The sequence below is a fragment of the Hylobates moloch genome, unplaced genomic scaffold (assembly GCF_009828535.3).
Source record: "Hylobates moloch isolate HMO894 unplaced genomic scaffold, HMol_V3 SCAFFOLD_1, whole genome shotgun sequence".
Classification (NCBI taxonomy): domain Eukaryota; kingdom Metazoa; phylum Chordata; class Mammalia; order Primates; family Hylobatidae; genus Hylobates; species Hylobates moloch.
In genome coordinates this window covers 83,303,450-83,328,844 of record NW_026652276.1, presented here as the reverse complement: position 1 = coordinate 83,328,844, position 25,395 = coordinate 83,303,450, and the positions used below count along the sequence as shown (strand labels likewise).

The window sequence follows — 25,395 nt, the reverse complement described above, 5'->3', positions numbered from 1 at the left end:
AGAATCACTTGAACCTAGGAGGTGGAGGTTGCAGTGAGCTGAGATCACACCACTGCACTCTAGCCTGGGTGATGGAATGAGACTCAGCCTCAAAAAGAAAAAGAAAAAAAAAAAAAAGAAAGTATGAAATTGAAATCACAGAATCAAAAAACTTGTGATTTTTTAAAGACAAAAAAATGATGTGTGTCAGCTGATCTCATTAGATAGTGCACATACACATACTTTAAAAGCAAACTTTTATCAAGTTACTCTGTTACCTGATTACTTTGCTCTTGGGCAGGGCATCCCTCCAACCCCCATCACCTTTTCTTGGCTAGAGTACAAATTCAAAGAGGAACTTGGTGGGTCTTAAGCAAAACTTATCAGATTTCATGAACAATGGCACATATCTTTCTTGTTTATATATTGATAGAAGTCACGAACTGGTGGCTCACAGGCTCCAAACAGGCCGCAGAATATATTTGGTTCATATAATGCTTGTAAAAATTCTGAATTTGTTTCCAATATTTAATATTTGGGAGGACATAAAAATCCATAGTCTCGACTTCCCTTGAAATATTAGTGGGTTCTGGAACATGGGGCCCACATTCCTACATGACAACAATTGGGTGGAGTTGAGCTTTGACTATTAAATTTAAATAGGGCCATGACTCCTCTGTTTGCCACAGTGTCCCCGAGGGGTCCAATGAACTCTTTCATGTCATTTACTTGGCATTTGTAGGCACTGAAGTTTGAAATGTCTAATATGTGAGTTTGTGTGTACGTGTGTGTGTATCTAAGAGTGTATATTCATATAATTGGCCCTCCATATCTGCAGGTTCTACATCTGTGGATTCAACCAGCTGCAGATGGAAAATATAAAACAAAGGCTGGGTGCAGTGGCTCATGCCTGTAATCCCAGCACTTTGGGAGGCCGAGGCAGGCAGATAACTTGAGGTTAGGAGTTCAAGACCAGCTTGGCCAACATGGCAAAACCCCATCTCTACTAAAAATACAAAAGTTAACCAGGCATTGTGGTGCACGCCTGTAATCTCAGCTACTCAGGAGGCTGAGGGAGGAGAATCGCTTGAACCCGGGAGGCGAAGGTTGCAGCAGTGAGCCAAGATCGTGCCACTGCACTCCAGCCTGGGCAACAGAGTGAGACTCTGTTTTAACAGGAAAAAAAAAAAAAAAGAAAATATAAAGCAAAAAATCTAACCCCCTCATAACAAAACAACAATAAAAAATAACAAATAAAAAAATATAGTCTAACAACTATTTGCATAGCATTTACATTTTATTGGGTATTACAAATAATCTAGAGATGACTTAAAGTATATGAGAGAATGTGTGTAGGTTATATGCAAATAATATTCCATTTTATATAAGCAACTTGAGCATCTGTGACTCTGGTATCCATGGTGGATCCTGGAGTTAATCCCTTGCAGATACTGAGGTATAGCTATGTTGTATATATATGCACACACACACAAACAAACACATACATATCTTTTCGATTCTGTGATCCTGTGATCACATATATACATACATACACACACACACACACACACACACACACACGCAGAGTAAAAACAGTTAATCAGTATAATGTATGCAGAAAAAGCCACTTGCGAGCAAGGTGTATGTATAGTATAAATATTTTTAAATAACTATGAATTAAATTGAAAGATACTTTAAAAATCTTAACTCTTCCTTATATATCAAAATCAATGTTTAGAGTTTTATTGTTGTAAGAAACATCTAGTTCACTACATTTAAAAAACAAAAAAAGCAGAAGCTTAGAAAGCTGTATTCACATAGAACGGCTTGAATGAGATTACAGATCTTATGTCTCCAAGTCTACTCCTTGAATGGTAGATAGCTAGGATACTAATTTAAGAAAATTTATTGAAAACAAACGTCCAATGACCTACCAGGTGATACTCCCAAGACCAAAAACACTAATCTGTTAGTAATTCATAGAGTATTAGAGAAACTTTCTATAACTTAACAGTTATGAAGTCAAAATTTTACGTACAATCAGTGATACTCCCAAGACCAAAAACACGAATCTGTTAGTAATTCATAGAGTATTAGAGAAACTTTCTATAACTTAAGTTATGAAGTTATAAGATAATTTTATGTACAATCAGTGAAGACTGCTGTTAAGTTATATTTAACTATGTATGACAAAAATGATCAATGAGAATAATCAAAATAATCAAAAAATGATTATTAGTGAATATGATGCCATGTAAGACCACTTGCTATCTTGTGAAATATAGTCTAAAATATAAAGTATTAAAATAAACATTTCACAGAACTATAAAGTTATAAAAACTTTCACATGTATGACCTTATTTGATCTTCACAAATCCCCACAAAGCAGATACTATCCCATTTTACAGATGATAACCTTGAGGGAAAAAAAGCACTCCAATGTTTACAGATCAGGGAGATGGGGAGAAATCAATGAAGGAGATTTGAGAAGAAGCAAAGTCTGGAAAGAAAACCAGGAGAGTATGGTATCCTAGAAGTCAAGTGAAAATCAGTGTTTCAAGGAGGAGAGAGTGTTCAGCTCTATCAAATGTAATAGGTCAGATGACATAGGCACTGATCACTGGAGTGAGAAATGTGAATGCTGTTTGTGGCCACGATAAGAGCACTTTTGGAGAAGCTGTGGAGGTGAAAATCTATAGTGAGTTCAAGAGTGAATCAGGGCCGAGTGTGGTGTCTCACACCTGTAATCCCAGACTTTGGAAGCTGTAGTGCGAGGATCAGCTGAGCCCAGGAGTTTGAGACCAGCCTGGACACATAGCGAGAACCCATCTCTACAAAATTAAAAAAAAAATAGCCAGGCATAGTGGCACAGGCCTGTAGTCCCTGCTGCTTGGGAGGCTGAGGTGAGAGGATCACTTGAACCTGGGGGACTCAAGACTGCAATAAACCGTGATAGTGTCACTACATTCCAGCCAAGGCAACAGATCAAGATTCTGTCTTAAAAAACAAAGAGTGAACCAGAAGAGAGATATTAGATAGAACCAGAACAAAAAACTTTCCAGGTGTTTTTCTGTAAATGGAAGGAAAAAATGGAGGAACTGGATCAAGGGAGAAGTGAGGACAGAAGAGGGTTTTTGTTTCGTTTTCTTAAGATGGGAGAGATAGCAGCACATCAGTAGGCTAAAGAGAGGAACCCAGTGGAGAAGGAGAAATTGGTGATGCAGGAGAAGGGAGAACTGCTGGAATAATATTCCCAAGGAGGTAAGAATGGATGGGATCTGAGGCACAAGTGGGAAAATTCGCTTAGTTAGGAGTTCATGGCAACAGCAGAGAAGGTAAGGTATGTGAGCCCGGATGCAGAAGGACAGCAGATGTGGTGGCAAGACGTGGTATTTTCTTCCGATGGCTTCCATTTTCTCAGCTGAATGACAGTAAGTTGAGAATGAAGATGGAGGAGACAGAGCTAGAGATAAATTATTGACATCATTAAAGGCCTCTAACACCTTATTTATTTATTTATTAATTTAGAGATGGAGTCTCACTCTGTCACTCAGGCTGCAGTGCAGTGGCATGATCTGGGTTCACTGCCACCTCCACCTCTGAGGTTCAAGCGGTTCTCCTGCCTGAGCCCCTCAAATAGATGGGACTACAGGCATGTGCCACCACTAATTTTTGCCTGGCTAAAATTTTGTATTTTTAGTAGAGATGGGGTTTTGCCATGTTGGCCAGGCTGGTCTTGATCTCCTGGCCTCAAGTGATCTGCTCGCCTCGGCCTCCCAAAGTGCTTGAATTACAGGCATGAGCCAATATACCCAGGCCTTAATGCCTTGAATTTAAAGGCTGAGTATTACACAGCTATATTCAGATACAAAGGTATAGGTGCTAGAGAAATCAGAGAGTTGCATTAACCAGAATAATGGTTTTACCAAGGGCAGGGGCAGGCAAAGGACCTAATGGTGGAAGCAATGATTGGGATAATGGGATAATGACACATAAGACAGAATAGGAGGAAAGAGAGGACATGAAGTGGGAGAGCAACAGTGAAAAGTCTTAAGACAAACTGAAAGTCCTGGTGAGATCCAAGGATTGTTGGAGTTGAAGTGCTGCAGGGAGTGAACTGGAAGGGAAGAAAGGAGGTGGACAGATGGATGTTTGAAGTGAGTTTATGGAGAGGCGGTAGTTAATAATTAGGTTAAGAGATTGTTAACAATTAGCTTACTGTTAATAATTAGGTTCAGAGATTAAACATGGGAGAAAGTAACTGAGGTAGGGAATACCTAGAGTCTGCCTTCAAAAATAAACACCATAAAATTCTGCATTTTGATCTAGTAATTAAAAAGTTGTTTGGAGCCGGGTGCAGTGGCTTGCATTTGTAATTCCAGTGACTTGGCAGGCTGAGGTAGGAAGACTGCTTGAGGCCAGGGATGAGACCACTGTAGGCAACATAGCAAGACCCTATCTCTCTCACACACACACACAAAAATTAGCTGGGTGCAGTGCACACCTGTAGTCTCAGCTACTCAGGAGATTGAGGCCAGAGGATTGCTTGAGCCCAGGAGTTTTAGGCGGTAGTGGGCTATGATCATACCACTGCACTCTAGCCTGGGCAACTGAGACCCTGTATTAAAAAACAATAATAAAAAGATACAATAAAATAAAAAGTTTAGTTTTAGATCGGTCTTACCTTAGCAATGCAAGCTGGACAAAACCAGTCTCCATCTGGGATTGTTGTAATCTTGGGTCTATGGCAGTAGGTATGACAGCCTTTGTCACAGCCATCACAAAGAAGAAGCAGTTCTTCATTATCTCCCTTTCGACAGATTTGGCAGTACTATAATACATGAAAAATCATTTAAAATTAACCCTCTGCCATGAATAATAGTTACTGGGATGTTAAACACACCATAATTCCTAATTTATATTAGTAATGAACATTCCGCTTGCTAACAAATATACAGTAGCCATACACATCTATGTATCTTTCGTTACACAGATATGGACCACATGACGGGTGAGCAGTTCTATTGGGGTAAATGCACATTTCAAGTACACTGCAAAGAACAAAGCTAGAGGCAGAATGCCTTGCACACACTTCAGAAGCATGTACACATTAACATATGAAATAATTAACATGACATTAGAGCACATAAAGCAATGAATAGCTTTAAAACATGGTGTTTTATTTGTTTAATGTGCTTCATCTTTTGCTTATCTTAGCATCCTCATGATATCCTGAGAAAGAAATAAGAGTTAGAGTATTTTTTAAAATCAAAATTAGAAAACTTGTATTAGTATCATAATTATGTATAATAAAAAGATAACCCTAGGTTTTTGACTAATTCATCTATATATGGTGATAGACTGGAAAATGTGTTCAAACCAGGAAACTTTGAAAATCAACCCAAATCAAACATGTGTCACAAGTGCAGAAAATTGATCCTACAAAATAGTTTCTAAGGAAAAAAAGATACAATACGTGTAAGAAGTTAAGGTCATTATTTATTGTTTTAGAATTAAAAATAAAACTAGTTGTTTTCTACCGAAAATTTTCTAATATAATTAAAGACTTTAAATCTGCAAAAAGAAGACTTTTTCCATGTACACATATTCTGTACAGTAAGTTTTACAAAGGAAAGAAGAAAAGTTAGACAAGTAAAAACTTCCAAGATGGCTTTAAAAGACGGTAAGCACTAACACTGTTTTTTGACATGTAGTTCATACTCCAGTCACAAAAGAAAATGTCCTGCAGTCCATATTTTTAAAAATGAAAACATTTAACCAGAAATCATTTAAACTGCTTTAAAGTTAGGTATTTATACGCTGTTAAAAACAAAATAGCTTAACTGTTCAAACTTACTTTAATTTTCAATGCAACTTTATATCTTAGTCTGGGAAAGTCTAAAATGGTCTTATATAACTTAGTATGTATACCAATGATAGTTGCAGAATCTTATCAAAACAGCAGACACACTATTCAAGTTAACAAATGTTTATCAAATGTATATACTATATATTTCATATTAACATTGGCATGGTTACCAAGAGCAAAAGCAGCAGTTTAAGATTCCAACAATCAGTATCTATTTTTTGACCTTTCCTAACATCACCATCACTGAATACCTTAAGATGGTGTTGTTTCTCCATATTTGAGTTTCATCATTAAAACTTCTATTGTAAAAGTATTCACTGAGAAATAACAATTGCAAGGTTATATGTATATTCCTGTACCAACACAATTTAAAAATCAGATTCATGAACATAAGTAAATACTCATTATTTTCTCTACTAGGCAACTATAAATACTACAAGATCTGTCTTACATCTCACACTTAGGATTTAAAAACAAAAGTATTTCCTGATACTTTTAAAGAAAGGGTGACAGATATCAAACTCTTAACAATTTTGAAAAATTATAGTAATAGCTCACAGTATGTTACAGTAAATATATTATTATTTGGTTTTAATTCCTCTGCTACTACAGTAAAAAATAGTGAATGCTGCCTACTGTTTAACAACAATATAAAGCAGACTGTGGGTAGAGAATTTTCTGGAGGCAAATTATGACAACTCCCTCTTTTTCTTGGTAAGGTTGGTCTTTGTCCAAAAGGGTATTTCTAAAGATATTGAGCACTTTAATATTTTGTTAGGACTTACTATGAGGATTACTACAGGCACTGTTACGTCTCTAAAGGTTATAAAGTGCTTCTTAATCTTTGAATATGAAACACTGCCTTCTTTTCAAGGTAGTTTCATAGCAAAAAATGTATTATTAAGCATTTTAAAAAGGAAATGAAGATTGTGAGAGATGGAGTTATATGATTAACAAGGCTAGATAAAGAACAAGAGAAAGGTTAATGAATTTGCAAAAATGGAAATAAAGCTATAGATTGCAGAATTTAAATATATCAATATAAAAGCAGGTTTTGATACAAGTTTTAGGTTTCTGTGTATAAGTTTATAATAAAACTGAACACATCATGATGATTGCTTTGATGTAGATAAGAAAAATATAAATACAAATTTCATTTTGATCTAGGACTTAATCTTTTTTTTCCATTTTATTTACAGACAAGGTCTCATTATGTTGCCCAGGATATAGTGCAGTGGGTATTCTCAGTGTGATCACAGCACACTATAGTCTCGAACTCTTGGGCTCAAATGATCCTGCCTTGGCCTCTGGAGTAGCTGGGACTATCAGCAGGCACCACCATACCTGGCAAGAAATCAGTCTCCGCTTCTCTCTCTCTTTTTTTAAAAATCATTATTGCCTAGATCTCACCAAATATATTTGTCTAAGGTGACATTCAAGCTGGTTTTAACAATAATTTTTAGAAGGAAAAAATATTTGTACCTGGTAAAAACACTATTAAATGAATTGAACAGTGCCTTAAAATTTATAGTAAATTCCGGGCCAGGTATGGTGGCTCATGCTTGTAATCCCAGCACTTTGGGAGGCCAAGGCAGGCGGATCATTTGAGTTCAGGAATTCGAGACCAGCCTGGCCAACATGGTGAAACACTGTCTTTACTGAAAATACAAAATTTAGCTGGGCATGGTGGTACACGCCTGTAATCCCAGCTACTCGGGAGGCTGAGGGCAGGAGAATCACTTGAACCCAGGAGATTGAGGTTGTAGTGAGCTGAGATTGTGCTACTGCACTCCAGCCTGGGCAACAGAGACTCTGTCTGAAAAAAAAAAACATGCCCAGCTAATTTATATATATATATATATATATATAGTAAATTCCAATCTGAATTGAGAAAGACCCTGTATTCCAGCACATTATGAAACTGCAGATTCATAGATATTTTAGGAAGCAGTGAAAAACCACAGAAGAAATGTAATTTATTTGTGTGGAATTAATAAGGCCTTGAGTAGTCTAAGCATAAAGGTAAAAACGAAAGAAAGAATGCTAAGTTATTTAAGAATCAATTCTTTTCTTCAGGGAAACAACCATTTTAAGTAAAGGAATTTCACCTTTAACTATTCATGAAAAGAATCTCAAATGTTTAAATTTTAAAGCTAGTCTGTAATTCAAAGTAAATGGTAACCAGGCATGGTGGCTCGTGCCTGTAATCCTAGCACTTTGGGAGGCTGAGGCAGGCGGATCACCTGAGGTCAAGAGTTTGAGACTAGCTTTGCCAACATAGTGAAACCCCGTCTCTTCTAAAAATACAAAAATTAGCCAGGTGTGGTGGTGGGTGCCTGTAATCCCAGTTACTCAGGAGGCTGATGCAGCAGAATCGCCTGAACCCAGGAGGTGGAGGTTGCAGTGAGCCAAGATTGTGCCACTGCACTCCAGTCTGGGTGAGCGAGACTCTGTCTCAAAAAACAAACAAACAAAACCAGTCTGGGTGAGCGAGACTCTGTCTCAAAAAACAAACAAACAAAAAAGCAAATGTTAAAGTAATTCATAAAAGACTACATATAATAGATAATTCTATATATGATAATATAAAAGAGGTAAGAGGGACACTTGTACGTGATTTAAAGTAAATATTTCTCTGGAAAACATGAATTATAGCTCTGTATTTTGAACATACACCATTTTGGTGCCTGATACAAAATAGAGATTTTTGTGATAAACTAAATGATAAACTAATTAGGGTTGTAGAAAAAAGGTGAAAAACCAATTTTAATTAGTAGAGGAAAGACTAAAGGATCTACTATTCATGTCAACCACATCTGATGCCAAATACATGATATAAGCACATAAACTAAGAGTTCTCTGCTTATCTTGTATTTACTTATCTAAGTGCTTCTTAGAATTAAGAAATGAAAACTGATAGAAAAAGACATTTTAGCAATGCAGTAATATAGCAGGTAATGTTAGCAATGGAACTGTTTACTATAGTGAAACGGCCTTCAAGATTTAGATTAACAACTATTGTGCTGACGGAATGCGGGAGACAACTTCAGTTAGAGTTATAAACGATATTCAAAGGAGGCAGAAGCAAGGTTTTAAAAAATAAAAGATAACACATTTGAAAGCTTCCTTCAGTAAGGAGTAAAGTATCGAAAATCTTTTAGCATTAGAAAAACTCTCAAATATAGCATACATTATTATGACAATAGGTAACGTATAATTAAGAAAGATCTGGAGGTTGGAAGAAATAGGACAAAGTAAATTAGTTATAATATTTCTTAAATAAAAACACTTACAACTTTCATAATTGATTTTTCCCATGCTATTGATTTCTGTAATTGCTGAATGCACAGAGCTACCTGTGCAGCACTGCGAGCTTCTGATAATGCCCTTCTCCATACCCTGAGCCCTGGAGCAATATCCTCTTCAATTCTGCATTGAAATATAGAAAAATTAAGTAGGTCATGTCCACACTTAACGATTACTGAATGTGAAACAATCATCACACTGAAAGCCAAGCAATGACAAAAACATGTAACAGCCAATAAGTATAAGGTTTAAGCAACTAAATTTGATGTAGTGCACAGACTGTGGCTACGTGCCTCAAAGCTTAGTCACAACCAGGTAAATGTAAGATCACTTTGCAGGATTATCAACGCACATAACAAAAAAAAAAGTTTTTACAAAGCACCATGCAAATAGCATGATCCGTATGGATCACAGACATACAAGAAGATACATAGATAACAGGCAATAGAAAATAGGCTCCAATTAGCAAAGAAGCACAATAATTTTTCAAGTTAATCTCAATAACCTACCCGTCACCATCACCACTAACGGATGGTGCAGGAGCAGGGACAGTAACTGTGCCCACATTATCCAGTTTGATCTGAATGGTGGTACTTAAGGGGCTCTTCAGATACCTTCTTTCAATGTTCCGCTCCAAATCAGCCAGCCTGGTTACAGCTATATCTAGGGGGTTGTCACTCTTCCGTTCTAGTGCATGTGCACTGCTTTCGTCTTCGCCAGTAAATTCTCCATCATGCTCCTTGCACAATTTAGTAAATGACTTATGTTCAAAATATACCAAGTCCTCCCTTTCTGATGCAGGCTCTGGACACATCCAACCCTATATATCAAGAGAATAGTGTTATTATGGTTTTCTCTTAAAATGCTAGGTGGGTGAATTACCTTTACTTAAAATACAGCATTGGATACTGGCAGATCTCAAGGATTGTTACTAAAAGATTTTACCTTGTGTTTCCTAAAACTAGGTGGAAATAAGAAGAAAAAAATTAAAAGAAATAGTTGTAAGAAAAGTTTGAAAAATAAAATTTATAAACTTTTGATATTATAAAAGGTATAAGAACAATCAGCAAAATATTTTGAAGGATTTTAGACTAAAATGCTTATCAGTTTCACGGGATCACTTAAATGGAAATCTCTGGGTAGCCTCTGAGCCTTTGCTCTTCCTTTCTGTTTTCATTCCTTCCATTATTCTTCTGTACAGGTCCTTCTGTGCTCACCATTTTTCCTTTGACTGCAGGGGCTTCAAATATGCTATTACCTTTATCTGTATTGCTTTTCTCTGCTCCTCTTCACCTAGTTAATGCCACTCATTTTGTAGCTCTCATGTTAAGATAAACTTTAACATGAAAGGATCCTGATAGGAATTGTTTCCTGACCTCTTTCAGGAGCTAAGTCCCTCTCTGACAGGTTCTCATAGGACCATGCTCCTTAGCCTTGTCATAAATGCAATTTTATAGTAGTGTGATTATTTGATGAATATTTTTCTACTTCTAAATTCCATGACAGCAGGGACTATGTCTGCTTTTACTCATTTATCTCCAGTACAGTGCAGGCAAATAATGGGCACTCAATACATATATGTTGACTGAACAATCAATGATCCTATAGCTCAAAATCCTTCAAAGATTTCCTATTCTTTAGGAAATGTTCAACATGGCATTCAAGTACCTCAATCTATCCCTTTTCATGTTCCCATTCACACATCTTATGTTGCAGTCAAATTCTATAATTTGCTCTTCCACAAACATGGGATAAGCTTCCCAATCCTCGTGCTCTGCTCATGCTGTTCCCACTTCCTGGTATGATATTCCCTGGTCTCTAATTGTCCAAACCATACTCATTTTCTTAAGTTCCATTTCAACTTCTAAATGAAATCTTCCATGATCTTTTCCATATCTCTGCCAGAAGTCAGTATTCTTTTTCTAAATTCATACATTACTCTGTTCTCAACAATCAGCTACTAGATTCTGCATATATGTATATGTCTGATCTCCCTATTATACGACAAGCTTTCTGATGGTAGGAACAACACTTTATCCAATTTTTTGGTGTCCACTGCCTGAGATGCAATAGGTATTTAATAAATGCATATTAAATGAAAAATGGAATAAACATCTCTTCAGATATAATTATTTTATCTTATATACTAGGATCAATTCTTCCGCTTTAACTCAGTAGAATATTTATATTTAGAAAGGAAGGATGGACTCTAAAATGGTGGCACAGATGCAAGCTGGCTTCAGTTCCTGCCCCCAATGCCCCCCGTCCCTGCCGCCAACCACTCAGAAAACCCAAAATAAATATACGGCACTGAGACGATCACCAGCAACATCCCAAAATTCAAACATGAGGATGAGACAGTTCCTGGGGCAAGAGAGAGGTGAAAAGACTCTGAGCAGATGGTAAGAGAATTGGACTTCCATATCCACGATGCTTCTCTACCCTCATTCTGCTGGGAACCAAGCACACAGAAAATTTCCCCGTAACTCACAGTTTCTACACTGAAAAAAGTGAGATCAAGATAGACAACCAACTTATCCACTATGAAAAACAGTGTGAAAGTTCCTCAAAAATCTAAAAATAGAACTACCATACGATCTAGCAATTCCATTAGTGGGTATACATAGAAAAGAAAGAAAATCAATATATGGAAGAGATATTTGTACTCCCATATTTACTGCAGCAATATTCACAATAGCTAAAATATGGAATCAACCTAAATGCCCATCAACAGATGAATGGATAAAGAAAATGCAGTATATTTATAGGATGGAATATTATTCAGTCATAAAGAAGAATGAAATCCTGTTATTTGCAGCAAAATGGATGGACTGGAGGACATTATCCTGGGTGAAATAAGCCAGATACAGAAAGACAAATTATTATATGTTCTCACTCATATGTGAGAACTAAAAAAGCTACTCTACTCTAGAATGTAGAGAGTAGACTGGTGGTTACCAGAGGCTGAGAAGGGTAGGGAGACAGTGAGAGTAAGAGAAATTGATTAATGGGTACAAATACATGGTTTGACAGAAGAAATAGGAGAATACATAAAGACAATTAGACAAAATCTGGAAAACAATTCATGATTTGAATGAGAAAATCAACAGAGACAGATATAAAAAAGAACCAAACCAGAAGTTCTAGAGCTAAATAATTCAATGAATGAAATAAAAAATACAAGACTAGATAAAAAATACAGACTAGACCAAGGAGAAGAAAGAATTTCTGAACCCAAAGACAGGTCTTTTGAAGTAACACAGGCAGACCAAGGGCGGGGGGGGGGGGGGGGGGGGGGGAGACAGAAAGGAAAACAAAGAAAAAGGAAAAAAGAATGAAACAGCCTATAGGATTTATGGGACACCATTAAGCAAACAAATATTCTTGTGGGTGTTACAGAAGGTGAAGAGAAGGGAAAAGGTGAGGAAAAAAAATTTAATGAAATAATAGCAGAAAACTTTCCACGTCCTGAGAGAAAGAGGAAAATTCAGGTACAGGAAGTTTGAAGAATCCCAAGAAATTCAACCCAAACAGGTCCTCATTGAGGCATATTATAGTCACCCTGTAAGAAGTCAAAAGACAAAGAATTCTGAAAGCATTAAAAGTGTCAAGTCACATATAAGGAAATCCCCATTAGACTAACAGTGGATTTCTCAGCAGAAACCTTATAGGCCAGGAGAGAATGGGATGATATATTCAAAGTAGTGAGAGAAAAAAACCCCTGCCAGCCAAGAATATTATACCCAGCAAAGCTAGCCTTCAGAAATGAAGGAGGAAAAAAATCTTTTACAGACTGAGGGAAACTGAAGGAATTCATCACCACTAGACTAAACATGCAAGAAATGCTCAAAGAGTACTATGTCTGAAAGTAAAAAGATGATAACCACCATCATGAAAATATGAAACTATAAAACTCACTGGGAAAGCTAATACACAAAGGAGAAAGAGAAAGGAAATTATTACACACATAATTTTAAAAAGCCTGATGATAAACTATATCCCTATGGAAAAACACCCAGCCACAAAAATAAATAATAATCAAGGAAGTAAGGAACAAAGGATTATACAAAACAACAGAAAAGCAATCAATAAAATGACAAGAGTAAGCACTCACCTATAAATAATAATCTTGAATGTAAATGAATTAAATTTCCCATTTAAAAGACATAGACCGGCTGGATTAAAAAAAACAAGGCCCAACTATATGCTGCCTGTAAGAAACTCCCCTCACCTGTAAAGACATACGTAGACTGAAAGTGAATGGATGGATAGAAATAGCCCATGCAAATGAAAACCAAAAATGAAGAGGAATAGTTATGTCAGATAAAAAAAAACAAAAAACAAACAAACTTCAAGTTAAAAGCTGTAAAAAGAGACAAGGACAATTATATAATAAAGGTATCAATTCAACAAGAGAATATAATAATTGTAAATATATATGCACTCAATACAGGAGCACTCAATACATAAAGCAAATATTATTAGATCCAAATGTAGAGGTAGATCCTAATATGATAATGGCTGGGGATTTCAACATCCCACTGTCAGCATTGGATAGATTTTCTAGACAGAAAATCAACAAAGTAACATCAAATTTAATCTGCACCATAGACCAAATGGACACGTACAGAACATTTCATCCACCAGCTGCAGAATACACATTATGTTCATCAGCACATGGAACATATGCCAGGACTGACCATATGTTAGGACTCAAATCTGAAAAAATTTTAAAAATTTGAAATCATATCAAGTATCTTCTCTGACTACATGGAAATAAACTATAAATCAGTAACAAGAGGAACATTTAAAACCATACAAATACATGAAATGTAAACAACAGGGTCCTGAACAACCACTGGGTAAAAGAAGAAATTAAGAATGAAATTTAAAAATTCCTTGAAATAAATGAAAATAGAAACACAACATTCCAAAATGTATGGGACACAGCAAAGGCAGTATTAAGAAGCAAGTTTATAGCAATAAATACCTACATCAATAAAGTAGAAATATTTCAAGTAAACAATCTAGCAATGCCCTACAAGTAACTGGAAATGCAAGAACAAATCAAACCCCAAATTAGTAGAAGGAAAGAAACAATAAAGATCAGAGCAGAAATAAACCAAATTGAGACAAAAATACAAAAGATCAACAAAACAAAAAGTTAGTTTTCCTAACAATAAAATACCTAGGAATGCAGCCAACCAGGGAGGTGAAAGATCTCTACATGAAAATTACATCACACTGCTCAAAGAAATCAGAGATGATACAGATGGAAAAACATCCCATGCTCATAGATAGGAAGACTAAATATCACTAAAATGGCCATACTGCCCAAAGCAATTTACAGATTTAATGCTATTCCTATAAAACTACCAATGAAATTCTTCTTTGAACTAGAAAAAACTATTTAGAAGTTCATACAGAACCAAAAGAGAGCCCAAATAGCCAAGGCAACTTCGCTTCCTGGGCTCAAGCCATTCTCCCACCTCAGCCTCCCAAGTAGCTGGGACTATAGGCATGTGCCACTACACCCAGCTAATTTTTGTATTTTTTGTAGAGAAGGGGTTTTGCGATGTTCCCCAGGCTGGTCTCAAACTCCTGAGCTCAAGTGATCCTCTCACCTCGGCCTCCCAAAGTTCTGGGATTACAGGCATGAGCCACTGTGTCCAGCCTCAGCAGCATTTTGATACATGAACAATGAATTCACTAAAAAAGAAATCAAGAAGGCAATCCCATTTACAATAGCTACCAAACAAACAAGCAAAAACAAAAACAAAAATCCAACTCTAGGAGTAAATTTAATCAAAGAAGTGAAAGACCTTTACAAGGAAAACTATAAAACACTGATGAAAAAAAACTGAAGAGGATGAGAGGATACAACCATGCTTATGGATCGGAAGAATCAATATTGTTAAAATGACAATACTACCCAATGCAATCTACAGATTCAACACAATCCCTATCAAAACACTAATGACATTCTTCACAGAAACAAAGAAAAAATATTAAGCTTCGTGTGGAATTACAAAAGACTGAATAGCTAAAGCAATCCTGAGCAACAAGAACAAAGCTGGAGGTATCAGACTACCAAGACTTCAAAATAAACTACAAAGCTGTAGTAATCAGAACAGCATGGTACAGGCATAAAAACTGACACATAAACCAAAGGGATAGAATAGAAAACCCAGAAATTAATCCACACCTCTATAATCAACTGCTTTTTAACAAAGGTGCCAAGAATGCTCATTGTGAAAGGAATAGTCTCTTCAATAAATGGTGCCAGGAAAACTGGATATCCATATGCAGAGGAATGAAAGTAGACCCTCACCTCTTATCCTATACAAAAATAACTCAAAATAGGTCAAAGACTTAATGTAAGACCCTAAATGATAAAACTACTAGAAGAAACAGGACATTTGTCTGGGAAAATATTTTATATATAAAACTTCAAAAGCACAGGTAACAGAGGCAAAAATAAACAAATGCGATTACATCAAATGAAAAAACTTCTGTACAGCAAAGGAAAAAGTCAACAGAATGAAAAGAAAATCCTCCAAATGGGATAAAATATTTGCAAATAATACATCTGAAAGGAGATTAATATCCAGGATCTACAAGGAACTCAAACATCTCAACAGCAAAAACCAAACAATCTGATTAAAAATGGGCAAATAATCTGAACAGACATTTCTCAAAAGAAGACATATACATGGCCAACAAATATATGAAAAAATGCTGAATATCACCACTCACCAGGGAAATGCAAATCAAAGCCACAATGAGATATTATCTCACCGCAGTTAGAATGGCTATTATCAAAAAGAAAAAAAACGGCCGGGCGCCGTGTCTCATACCTGCAATCCCAGCACTTTGGGAGGCTGAGGCAGGAAGATCACGAAGTCAGGAGATCAAGACCATCCTGGCTAACATGATGAAATCCCGTCTCTACTAAAAATACAAAAACATTAGCTGGGTGTGGTGGCAGGCGCCTGTAGTCCCAGCTACTCGGGAGGCTGAGGCAGCAGAATGGCGGGAACCCAGGAGGTGGAGCTTGCAGTGAGCCGAGATCACGCCACTGCACTCCAGAGCCCGGGCGACAGAACAAGACTCCATCTCAAAAAAAAAAAAAAAGAAAAGAAAAGAAAAAAAAATGAGATGCTGGTAAGAATGCATAGAAAAGGGAACTCTTACATACTGTTGGTGGCAATGTAAACTAGTACAGCCACTATGAAAAACAGTATGTAGGTTCCTCAAGAAACTACAAATAGAGCTATCATATGATCCAGCAATCCTACTACTGGGAATTTATCCAAAGGAAAAGAAAATTGTCGTATTGAAAAGACATCTGGCCGGGCGTGGTGGCTCATGCCTGTAATCCCAGCACTTTGGGAGGCTGAGGCAGGTGGATCACCTGAGGTCAGGAGTTCGAGACCAGCCTCAACATGGAGAAACCCTGTCTCTACTAAAAATACAAAATTAGCCGGGCACGGTGGTGCATGCCTGTAATCCCAGCTATTCAGGAGGCTGAGGCAGGAGAACTGCTTGAACCTGGGAGGCAGAGGTTGCGGTGAGCTGAGATCGCGCCATTGAACTCCAGCCCGGGCAACAAGAGTGAAACTCCGTCTCAAAAAAAAAAAAAAAAGAAAAGACATCTGCATCCTGATGTTTACTTCGGCACACAATAGCCAAAATACAGAATGAATCCAGGTATTCAACAGATAAATGGATAAAGAAAATATGGCATGTATACACAACAGAATGCTATACAACATAAAAAGAATGAAATATCCTGTCATTAGAGGCAACATGGATGGAACTGGAGGACATTACTTTAAGTGAAGTAAGCCAGGCACACAAAGTTAAACACTGCATGTTCTCATTCATGTGGAAGCTTAAAAAAAAACTGATCTCATAGAAGTAAAAAGTAGAGCAGAGGATACTACAGGCTGGGAAAAGTGGGGGCAGGGAGGGATAAAGAGAGATTTGTTAAAGAATACAAAATTACTGGCTGGGCGTGGTGGCTCACGCCTGTAATCCCAGCACTTTGGGAGGCCGAGGCGGGCAGATCATCTGAGGTCGGGAGTTTGAGACCAGCCTGACCAACATGGAGAAACCCTGTCTCTACTAAAAATACAAAAATTAGCCGGGCATGGTGGCACATGCCTGTAATCCCAGCTACTCAGGAAGGCTGAGGCAGGAGAATTGCTTGAACCCAGGAGGTGGAGGTTGCTGTGAGCTGAGATCACGCCACTATACTCAAGCCTGGGAACAAAAGTGAAACTTGATCTCAAAAAAAAAAAAAAAAAAGAATACAAAATTACTGGTAGGTAGGAGAAATAAGTTCTAGTGCTCTATACCACTGTACGATGATTATAGTTAATAACATTGTTTCAAGTAGCTAAAGGAGGATATTATTCTTAACAGAAAAAAATGGTAAATGTTTGAGATAATGAATATGCTAATTACTCTGATCTGATCACTAAACATTAAATGTACCAAAACAACACCATGTACTCCATGATACTGTACATTATTATTTATGAATTTAAAACAATTTATGAAGCAAATTCTACTTATCTTAGCTACTGATAACACAGCCAAGAACATTTAAGCAGCCAGCAATGTGATAAGGTCAAAGAACTAAAATCTGAGTATGTCACCAGGAAAATGTTTCAGGCCCACACTCTGACTTTACACGTATTTTTTAAAAGCCTGATGATACACTTTCCCAACCAACAGTCAATTAGAATTGGCAAATGAGTTGGGAAAAAGCTGGAGGAAAATAGGGCTTATGGAACCAATCAAATTTAAACCAGCAAGTAGTATCAACTGACAATCTGAGAGGACAACCACAGACTATAGAAAGTAGATGTAGCAGTTTTAAAAGCAAAGCACACTAGGATCATTTAGGTTAGGTGCAAAACCTCTTCTCACTTCCTGAGGGAATTATTGTCTGATAATTGATCTTCATATTGATGATTCTGTGCCACCATGATAAGTTAAATCAGGCTTTTTATTTTCAATTTAAGAAAGCAGTGAAATGTGTAACACAAGCGATCCAAAACCACTTTAAAAAATTCTAGCACTAAATGGAATAATTTTCATTTCTCCAGAAAATAAAATAGTGTGAAAGGGTTCATTTGTTGAGGATGCCAGAAAGATGACAATACACGAGGCACTTTTATACTGTATTATAGAACCTGGAGGAGGAAACATAGTTTACTAGCACAAGTTTCAATAATAAATTTTTGCTTCCCAAGGTTGGTAATTACGTTTGTCACAAGAAAGGGATATTTTATTAGCTCTGGAAAACTACATTTTTTGAGATCCTCAAAAGTGCCCAAATGCCTATGTTAAACTAATTATGAAGCAAAATCTCAATTATTAAATAGGATAGCATTATGCCATAAATTTCTCATTCTGAATAAAGCAAGGCATTTCAAATCAAATTACACAGAGATTAAGGTTTCTAAACCTTTAGTACCTTAGCAGATTCTAGCCAGGCGCAGTGGCTCATGCCTGTAATCCCAGCACTTTGGGAGGCCAAAGTGGGTGGATCACTTGAGGTCAGGAGTTTGAGACCAGCCTGGCCAACGTAGCAAAACCCCATCTCTATTAAAAATACAAAAATTAGTGGGGCGTCATGGCATGTACTTTGAAAGCCTGAGGCAGGAGAATCACTTGAACCTGGAGGTGGAGGTTGCAGTGAGCCGAGATCACGCCACTGTACTCCAGCCTGGGCGACAGCGTGAGACTCCATCTCAAAAAAAAAAAAAACAAAAACAAAAAACAAAAAAACAAAAAACCCCAAAACCAAAACAGAACCTTAGTAGGTTCTAAACCTTTCATGCTTTTAAGGAGACCTTTATACCCCTCCTTACAAAATCAAAAATTCTTGCACAAGGGTAAAGCTTTCCTTTTGTTTGTCCACTGGAAATCAGTTCTGATCATTACCTGTGACATGATAATACCCAGCAAATAGATGAGGGAATGAATGAATAAATCAGTAAATAAAAACTTTACATATATATGTAGAGTATGTGTGCATGTGTCAGTACATCATAATGGTCTATAACATATATTTGGATATATCTATATTGGTCTCCAAATTAAACTATATAGTGTAAAAGTCTGACATATAACAAGGCTTGTATATAAGGAAGTTCATGGCCTATATGAAACACTATAATAGGAGTTTGATAATATTTGTACTAGATCATCACATTCATCTCACTGAAACTGGAATTCTGCTGGTAGTAAAGAACTGCGCATCAGAAATAATACTTCTGAATACCATTAAGGAGGTAGCAAGATTACTAAAAAGAACATGGGCTCTGGAGTCAGACTTGGTTTAAATGCACATTTAGGCACTTACTATATGACCACTGGCACATTACTTACGCTGAGCCTGGTTCCTTAACAGGTGGGGCAAATTAATCCAGGATTGTTTTCAGAATTAAATGAGACAAAATAAAAACATTTAGCACATTAACTAGCATATATTAGGCATGTAATAAACATTAGTTACCTTCTATTATCCTAAAAACATATTTTATTCCAAGTCGATTTTACCTTCACTTGCAAACTTGCTGATGCAACTCTCCTTTCTAGATCTTCTACCTGCTGAAGGACACTCAAATCCATTTCCATTGCTTGTTCTTCCACTGACCAGTTCTCCACAATGTCTCGAGTTACTTGGTTTTCTTCATTTTCATTCAGTTCAATAATAGCAACTACATTTAAAAAGAAATTAATTTAAAAATCCATTTATTAAGCTTTTCCCCTCAGAGATTTCTTCCAGAAAGTGAATACAATTCTAGGAGACCCATGTACATTTAACTTGACATACACAAATGCACTTGTATATGTACAGGCAGCTTACTCTTAAAAGTAGAAACACGCTGAGAAACACAAAACAATATGCTACGGGTGTAAAAAATTACAAGACAGTAACACCAACTTAAAAAATATAGTTTGTTGAGTAAAACAGAAAAAAATAGTAGTGCATTAAGATATCATTTCTCTCTTGATATCTGTGGGGGATTGGTTCTAGGACCCCCTCTGCCCCCATGAATATCAAAACCTAGAGATGTTCACATCCCTTATATAAAATGGTGTTGGCCAGGAGTGGTGGCTCATGCCCATAATCTTAGCACTTTGGGAAGCTGAGGTGAGAGGATCCCTTGAGGCCAGCAGTTCGAGACCAGCCTGGGCAACATAGTGAGGCCCTGTCTCTACAAAAAATAAAAAAAACTAGCTGGGTGTTGGGGCATGTGCCTATAGCCCCAGCTACTCAGAAGGCTGAGGCAGGAAGACTGCTTGAGCCCACGACTTTGAGAATGCACCACCATTCTCCAGCCTAGGTGACACAGCAAGACTCTCTCACCAAAAAAAAAAAAAAAGGTGTACTATTTGCATGTAATCTATGTACATCCTCCTATATGCTTCAAGTTATTTCTAGGTTACTTATAGTACCTAAGACAATGTAGATGCTATGGAAATAGTTGTTATACTATATTATTTAGGGAAGAATGATAAGAAAAAAAAGTCTGTATATGTTCAGTACAGATACGCCCATCTTTCTTTGAATCTGTTTGATCTGCGATTGGTTGAATCCATAGATGTGGAACTCATGAATATGAAGGACCAATAGACTAAAATATGCTTTAGAATAATTAATTCTCATAACTAAGCAAGAAAGAAAGCTGAAATCTCTTTTAGGTACATACCATCCTTATTCTTGAGGCAGGCTTGAGTAATATAATCCAAGTGTTTCTGAATTTGTTTTTGTAATGCCTTTTCTCTTATTCCTCTGAGATGCAGCACTTTGAGCAAAGCTTTTAGGTCCTCTGGGTCAATAATTCTCCACCAACCAAACTGCATTTCTAAGTCAAAATAAAGAAGTAGAACTTTTACAAATATTTCGAATAGGAAGTGACGCCATGGAAATAAAAAGATTTATTAACTACATATAGAACCGTCAAATATTCAGTTATAATATAGGAATCCATAATATTGACATTGAGTAAGTGGCTGTAAACCATCTCAATGTACCTACCTTCTGGAATAGGTTTTGGACTAGGAAAATCTACTGGTTTTGCTACTTCAACAGCTGCAGGTTGAGCTGAGGTGGCCTTTTCATTCTGTGGTACTGGAGATTCACTTTTACTTGAAGCAACATTGGAAGTCAAGAATGAATTACCATTTCCTTCTGATAACCCTAACCCTGATCCTAGACTAGGTACAGATGATGTAAATGGAATATTAGAAGTAAGCACACCAGTGGGCCACCCACAAAACTGAAGTCCCATCATAGATGCTCCACTTTTCACCTGCAAAAAGAAAACATTTATTAATGAAAAGTAGATTACTCTAAGAAGTTAGGAAAAATGTTTGGAATATGAAATTATTTTTCAAATTCCAAAAAATATTCTTTCATTTATTACAATTACAGGAAAACGAAATATATTAGCAACAAAAATGTTAAATTCCATGTTCTTATTTGTTCCCCAAAGTAATTTTCCTTTCGGATATACCGTTACAGTAGTAAGTTAAAAAGTAATTAAAGAAGACTTAGACCAACGCTAGAAATCAGTAGTTCTAATGAACCCTGGTGACAGAAATTCTGACTTGTTTTAGTTTTCAAACTGTAGCAGGAATATTTTAACTATTTGAGTGATCCCCCTTGAGCAAAAATCTCCATGAGGTCAAAGATTACACAGAGCAATATAAAAATGAGTTACAGTTAGCAGTACTAACCTGAAGAGGTGATAAAGCAAATGGATTTAAGCCAACAGGATTCTGAGCAGAAGATCCAAGAGGAGCTGGGGCAGGTGAAGGTGACTTAGATGGTGGCTGAGACTGAGGAGTCACCAAAGAAGCAGTTGACATATTGGCATGAGTAAGTGAAGAGTCATCGCAAGGTGTTCGTGGCAAAAGACTAAACCATTGTCTATTCTTTTCGGTCAGCGTTTTTAGTAACTGGTCATTGGGGAGAGGACTGTAGAACTTCCCTGGACCACTTGAACCAGTATTAAACAGATTATTAGAGTCTGCCTTTTCCACATTGCTTTGCGTTGCTGTCGACTGAATGCTGCCCAGTGAATGTTTTCCACTGTTCTGATAAGACAACATGCACCCATTTGCACCAGCATTTGGTTTGGGGGTCATAACCTCTGACTCAGGAGGCATCTTAGCTACTTCCAAAAGCTTGCTTAATTTGGAAAAAGAGCCAGGTTTCTGAAGGAATAGATTTGTGTTATCTTTTTCTTTAAGATCTTCCTTTTGTTCACAGTGATCTGTATTTGAACAATTTAAACTGTCCCCAGAAGTCTCAAACATTTCTTCTTTGATCTGGACACTTTCTGCCTTTTTTAGTTTTTCTCTTTCTTTTGCAATTTCTTCTAGTCCTACAAAATCAAAAAGCATTATGAACATGTTACTCCAGATCAAACCAATATTGTAATTAAATTTCATTACTCTTTATCAAATTATATGCATAAATACTTAAACTTTTCTATATTACCTAATACTCCCTATATTTTCCTTTTTTATAGATTATAGCTTTCACTCACCGGAAAATTAACACATATATATATATTTTGTTTGTTTGTTTAAATTTTATTTTGAGATGGATGGAGTCTTAGTTTTCCACCAGGCTGGAGTGCAATGGCACGAATTCAGCTCACTGCAACCTCTGCCTCCTGGGTTCAAGCGATTCTCCTGCTTCAGCCTCCTGAGTAAATGAGATTACAAAGGTGCACCACCACGCCTGGCTAATTTTTTTGTATTTTTAGTAGAAACAGGGCTTCACCATGTTAGCCAGGCTGGTCTCAAATCTCTGAGGTCAGGCAATCCACCTGCCTTGGCCTCTCAAAGTGCAAAGTGCAGGGGTAACAGGCATGAGCCACCACGCCCGGCTGGCATTAACATATATTTGTTATAAAAAATTAAAATCCAAAAATATTAAAAGTACAAAAAATATTACAAGCCGTACTACACAGCAAAAATTACCCTTAATATTTTTGAATTAAACTTCTAGGAGTTCTCTATGTGATACATACACACTTAAATCCACATAATTAAGGAAAGAAATTCTACTACATATATAATATTCTAAACTGCTAGAGGGTTTTATTGAATAATACCCTGTAAACACCTTGACATGTCGATAAACATATAACTTCATCATAAATTTTAATGGCAACAGAATGAACTATATCATAACAAATAATTTTCTACCGATACATAATAATAGGTCCCAATTATTCACTATTATAAACAATGCTGTAAATAATGACTTTTATCTATATTTTTAGACTTGTTCTCCCGATTTACTTCCTTAAAATAAATTCCTAAAAAAAAACTAAGATGTGTACTTTCAGAGTTTTTGAAATATATTGTCAAACTGTCCTCTAGAAAGTCTGGATCAATATATACTCATATTAAAGTAACTGAGAGCATCTGTGTGCCTACACCCTCAATGAAACTGGATGCTGTCAGTATTTTTTGTCTTTGCCAATATTTGAGGTTAAAATCTAGATTGCATTATTTCTGGTCATTAGTAAGGCTGAATGTCTTTTCATAGGTTTATTAGTATTTCTCTTTTGTAAATTTCTGGTTCATATTTTTGCTCATTGTTTTAAAAATAATTTATAAGAACTATTTTAAAAACATAAATCCACTACTTTATTCAATTTGAAAAGTAATATGCTCGCAAGTTAAAATATTCAGTCATGAAGGGTATATAAAGTAAAGGCCTTTCTACCTATTCCTTCAGTCTCTATTTCTAAACTTCAGGGGTAGCCATGGTAAATTACATCGCTATATCTTCCCAGAAATCGTATATACATTATCTATGACTACCATTTTGCATTACTACATAAATGGAATACTACTATTCACTTTTCTGCAGCTTAGAATAAAAACCAAACTCCTAACCAAGGCCTACAACATTCTATAATCTGGTTCCTGAAAACTTCCACCACCTCTGCACCACTCTTGTTCTTGGTAACTCTGCTCCTCTTCTCACTTTCTATTTTCAGCTTCTTGAACATGCTAAGTTCTTGCCCTTCTCAGAGCCTTTGATCTTGTTCTTCCCTCTGCATGGGATACTGTTTTGTTGACTGGCTCCTTATCCTTCACATCTCAGATAATAAATGTTATTTCCTTACAGAGATTTTCTCTGATCACTTTATCTAAAATTAGGACCCCCCATTCATCTTAGAATGTCATTCTATATTATTTCCTTTACAGAATTTAACATTAATCATGATGTTTGCTTATTTTCGATTACCTCCCCTCCCATGTACTAGAATTTAAATCAACAAGCTCTGTTTAAAGGCAGAGCAATGTCTATATCATTTTTTTTTTTTTCTGAGATAGGGTCTCACTCTGTCACCCAGGCTGGAGTGCAGTGGTGTGATTAGGGCTTACTGTAACCTCGACCTACTAAGCTCAAGTGATTCTCCCAACTCAGCCTCCCAATTAGCTGGGACTACAGGTGCACGCCACCATGTCCAGGTAATTTTTGTATTTTTTGTAGAGACGAGGTTTCACTATGTTGCCAGGCTAGTCTCAAACTCCTGAGCTCAAGCAATCCACCTGCAGATTACAGGCATGAGCTTTGGGATTACAGGCATGAGCCACTGTGCCCGGTCAATGTCTGTATCTTGCTATTATTGGATTCCAAATGCTTAGCATGGTGGCTACTATAAAACAGTGGCTCAATAAACCAGGCACAGTGGCATGCACCTGTAGTCCCAGCTACTTGGGAGGCTGAGGTGGAAGGATCGCTTGAGCCCAGGAGATTGAGTCCAGCATGGGCAACGTAGTGAGATCCTGTCTCTAAAGAAAATAAAAGGAGGTGCTCAATAAATATTCCTTGAATAACGAAACAAAAGGATGAATTTAATTCTTTCACTAACAGTATTCCTTAGAGAACTTTCCAAAACATGTAACTGTAGTTCACCTGTAGTTCATTTTTTTTTTTTTTTTTTGAGACGGAGTCTCGCTCTGTCACCCAGGCTGGAGTGCAGTGGCGCAATCTCGGCTCACTGCAAGCTCCGCCTCCCGGGTTCACGCCATTCTCCTGCCTCAGCCTCTCCGAGTAGCTGGGACTACAGGCGCCCGCCACCACGCCCGGCTAATTTTTTGTATTTTTAGTAGAGATGGGGTTTCACCGTGGTCTCGATCTCCTGACCTCGTGATCCGCCCGCCTCGGCCTCCCAAAGTGCTGG

The 25,395-nt window shown here is 36.9% G+C and overlaps 1 protein-coding gene across 4 annotated transcripts in view; it reads right to left on the bottom strand.

Annotated features, from left to right (window-relative positions):
* The window catches only part of BAZ2B (bromodomain adjacent to zinc finger domain 2B), a 385,701-nt gene that overhangs the window by 11,396 nt on the left and 348,910 nt on the right, over positions 1 to 25,395 (bottom strand). For all 4 annotated transcript variants that reach the window (XM_058441739.1, XM_058441732.1, XM_058441742.1 and 1 more), the window contains 7 exons: positions 21,917 to 22,566; positions 21,216 to 21,489; positions 20,887 to 21,042; positions 19,730 to 19,890; positions 9,664 to 9,974; positions 9,142 to 9,277; positions 4,664 to 4,810 (listed from right to left, as the gene is read on the bottom strand). In XM_058441739.1, the coding sequence (XP_058297722.1) occupies positions 4,664 to 4,810; positions 9,142 to 9,277; positions 9,664 to 9,974; positions 19,730 to 19,890; positions 20,887 to 21,042; positions 21,216 to 21,489; positions 21,917 to 22,566 (1,835 nt within the window). The remainder of the gene's footprint in view (positions 1 to 4,663; positions 4,811 to 9,141; positions 9,278 to 9,663; positions 9,975 to 19,729; positions 19,891 to 20,886; positions 21,043 to 21,215; positions 21,490 to 21,916; positions 22,567 to 25,395) is intronic.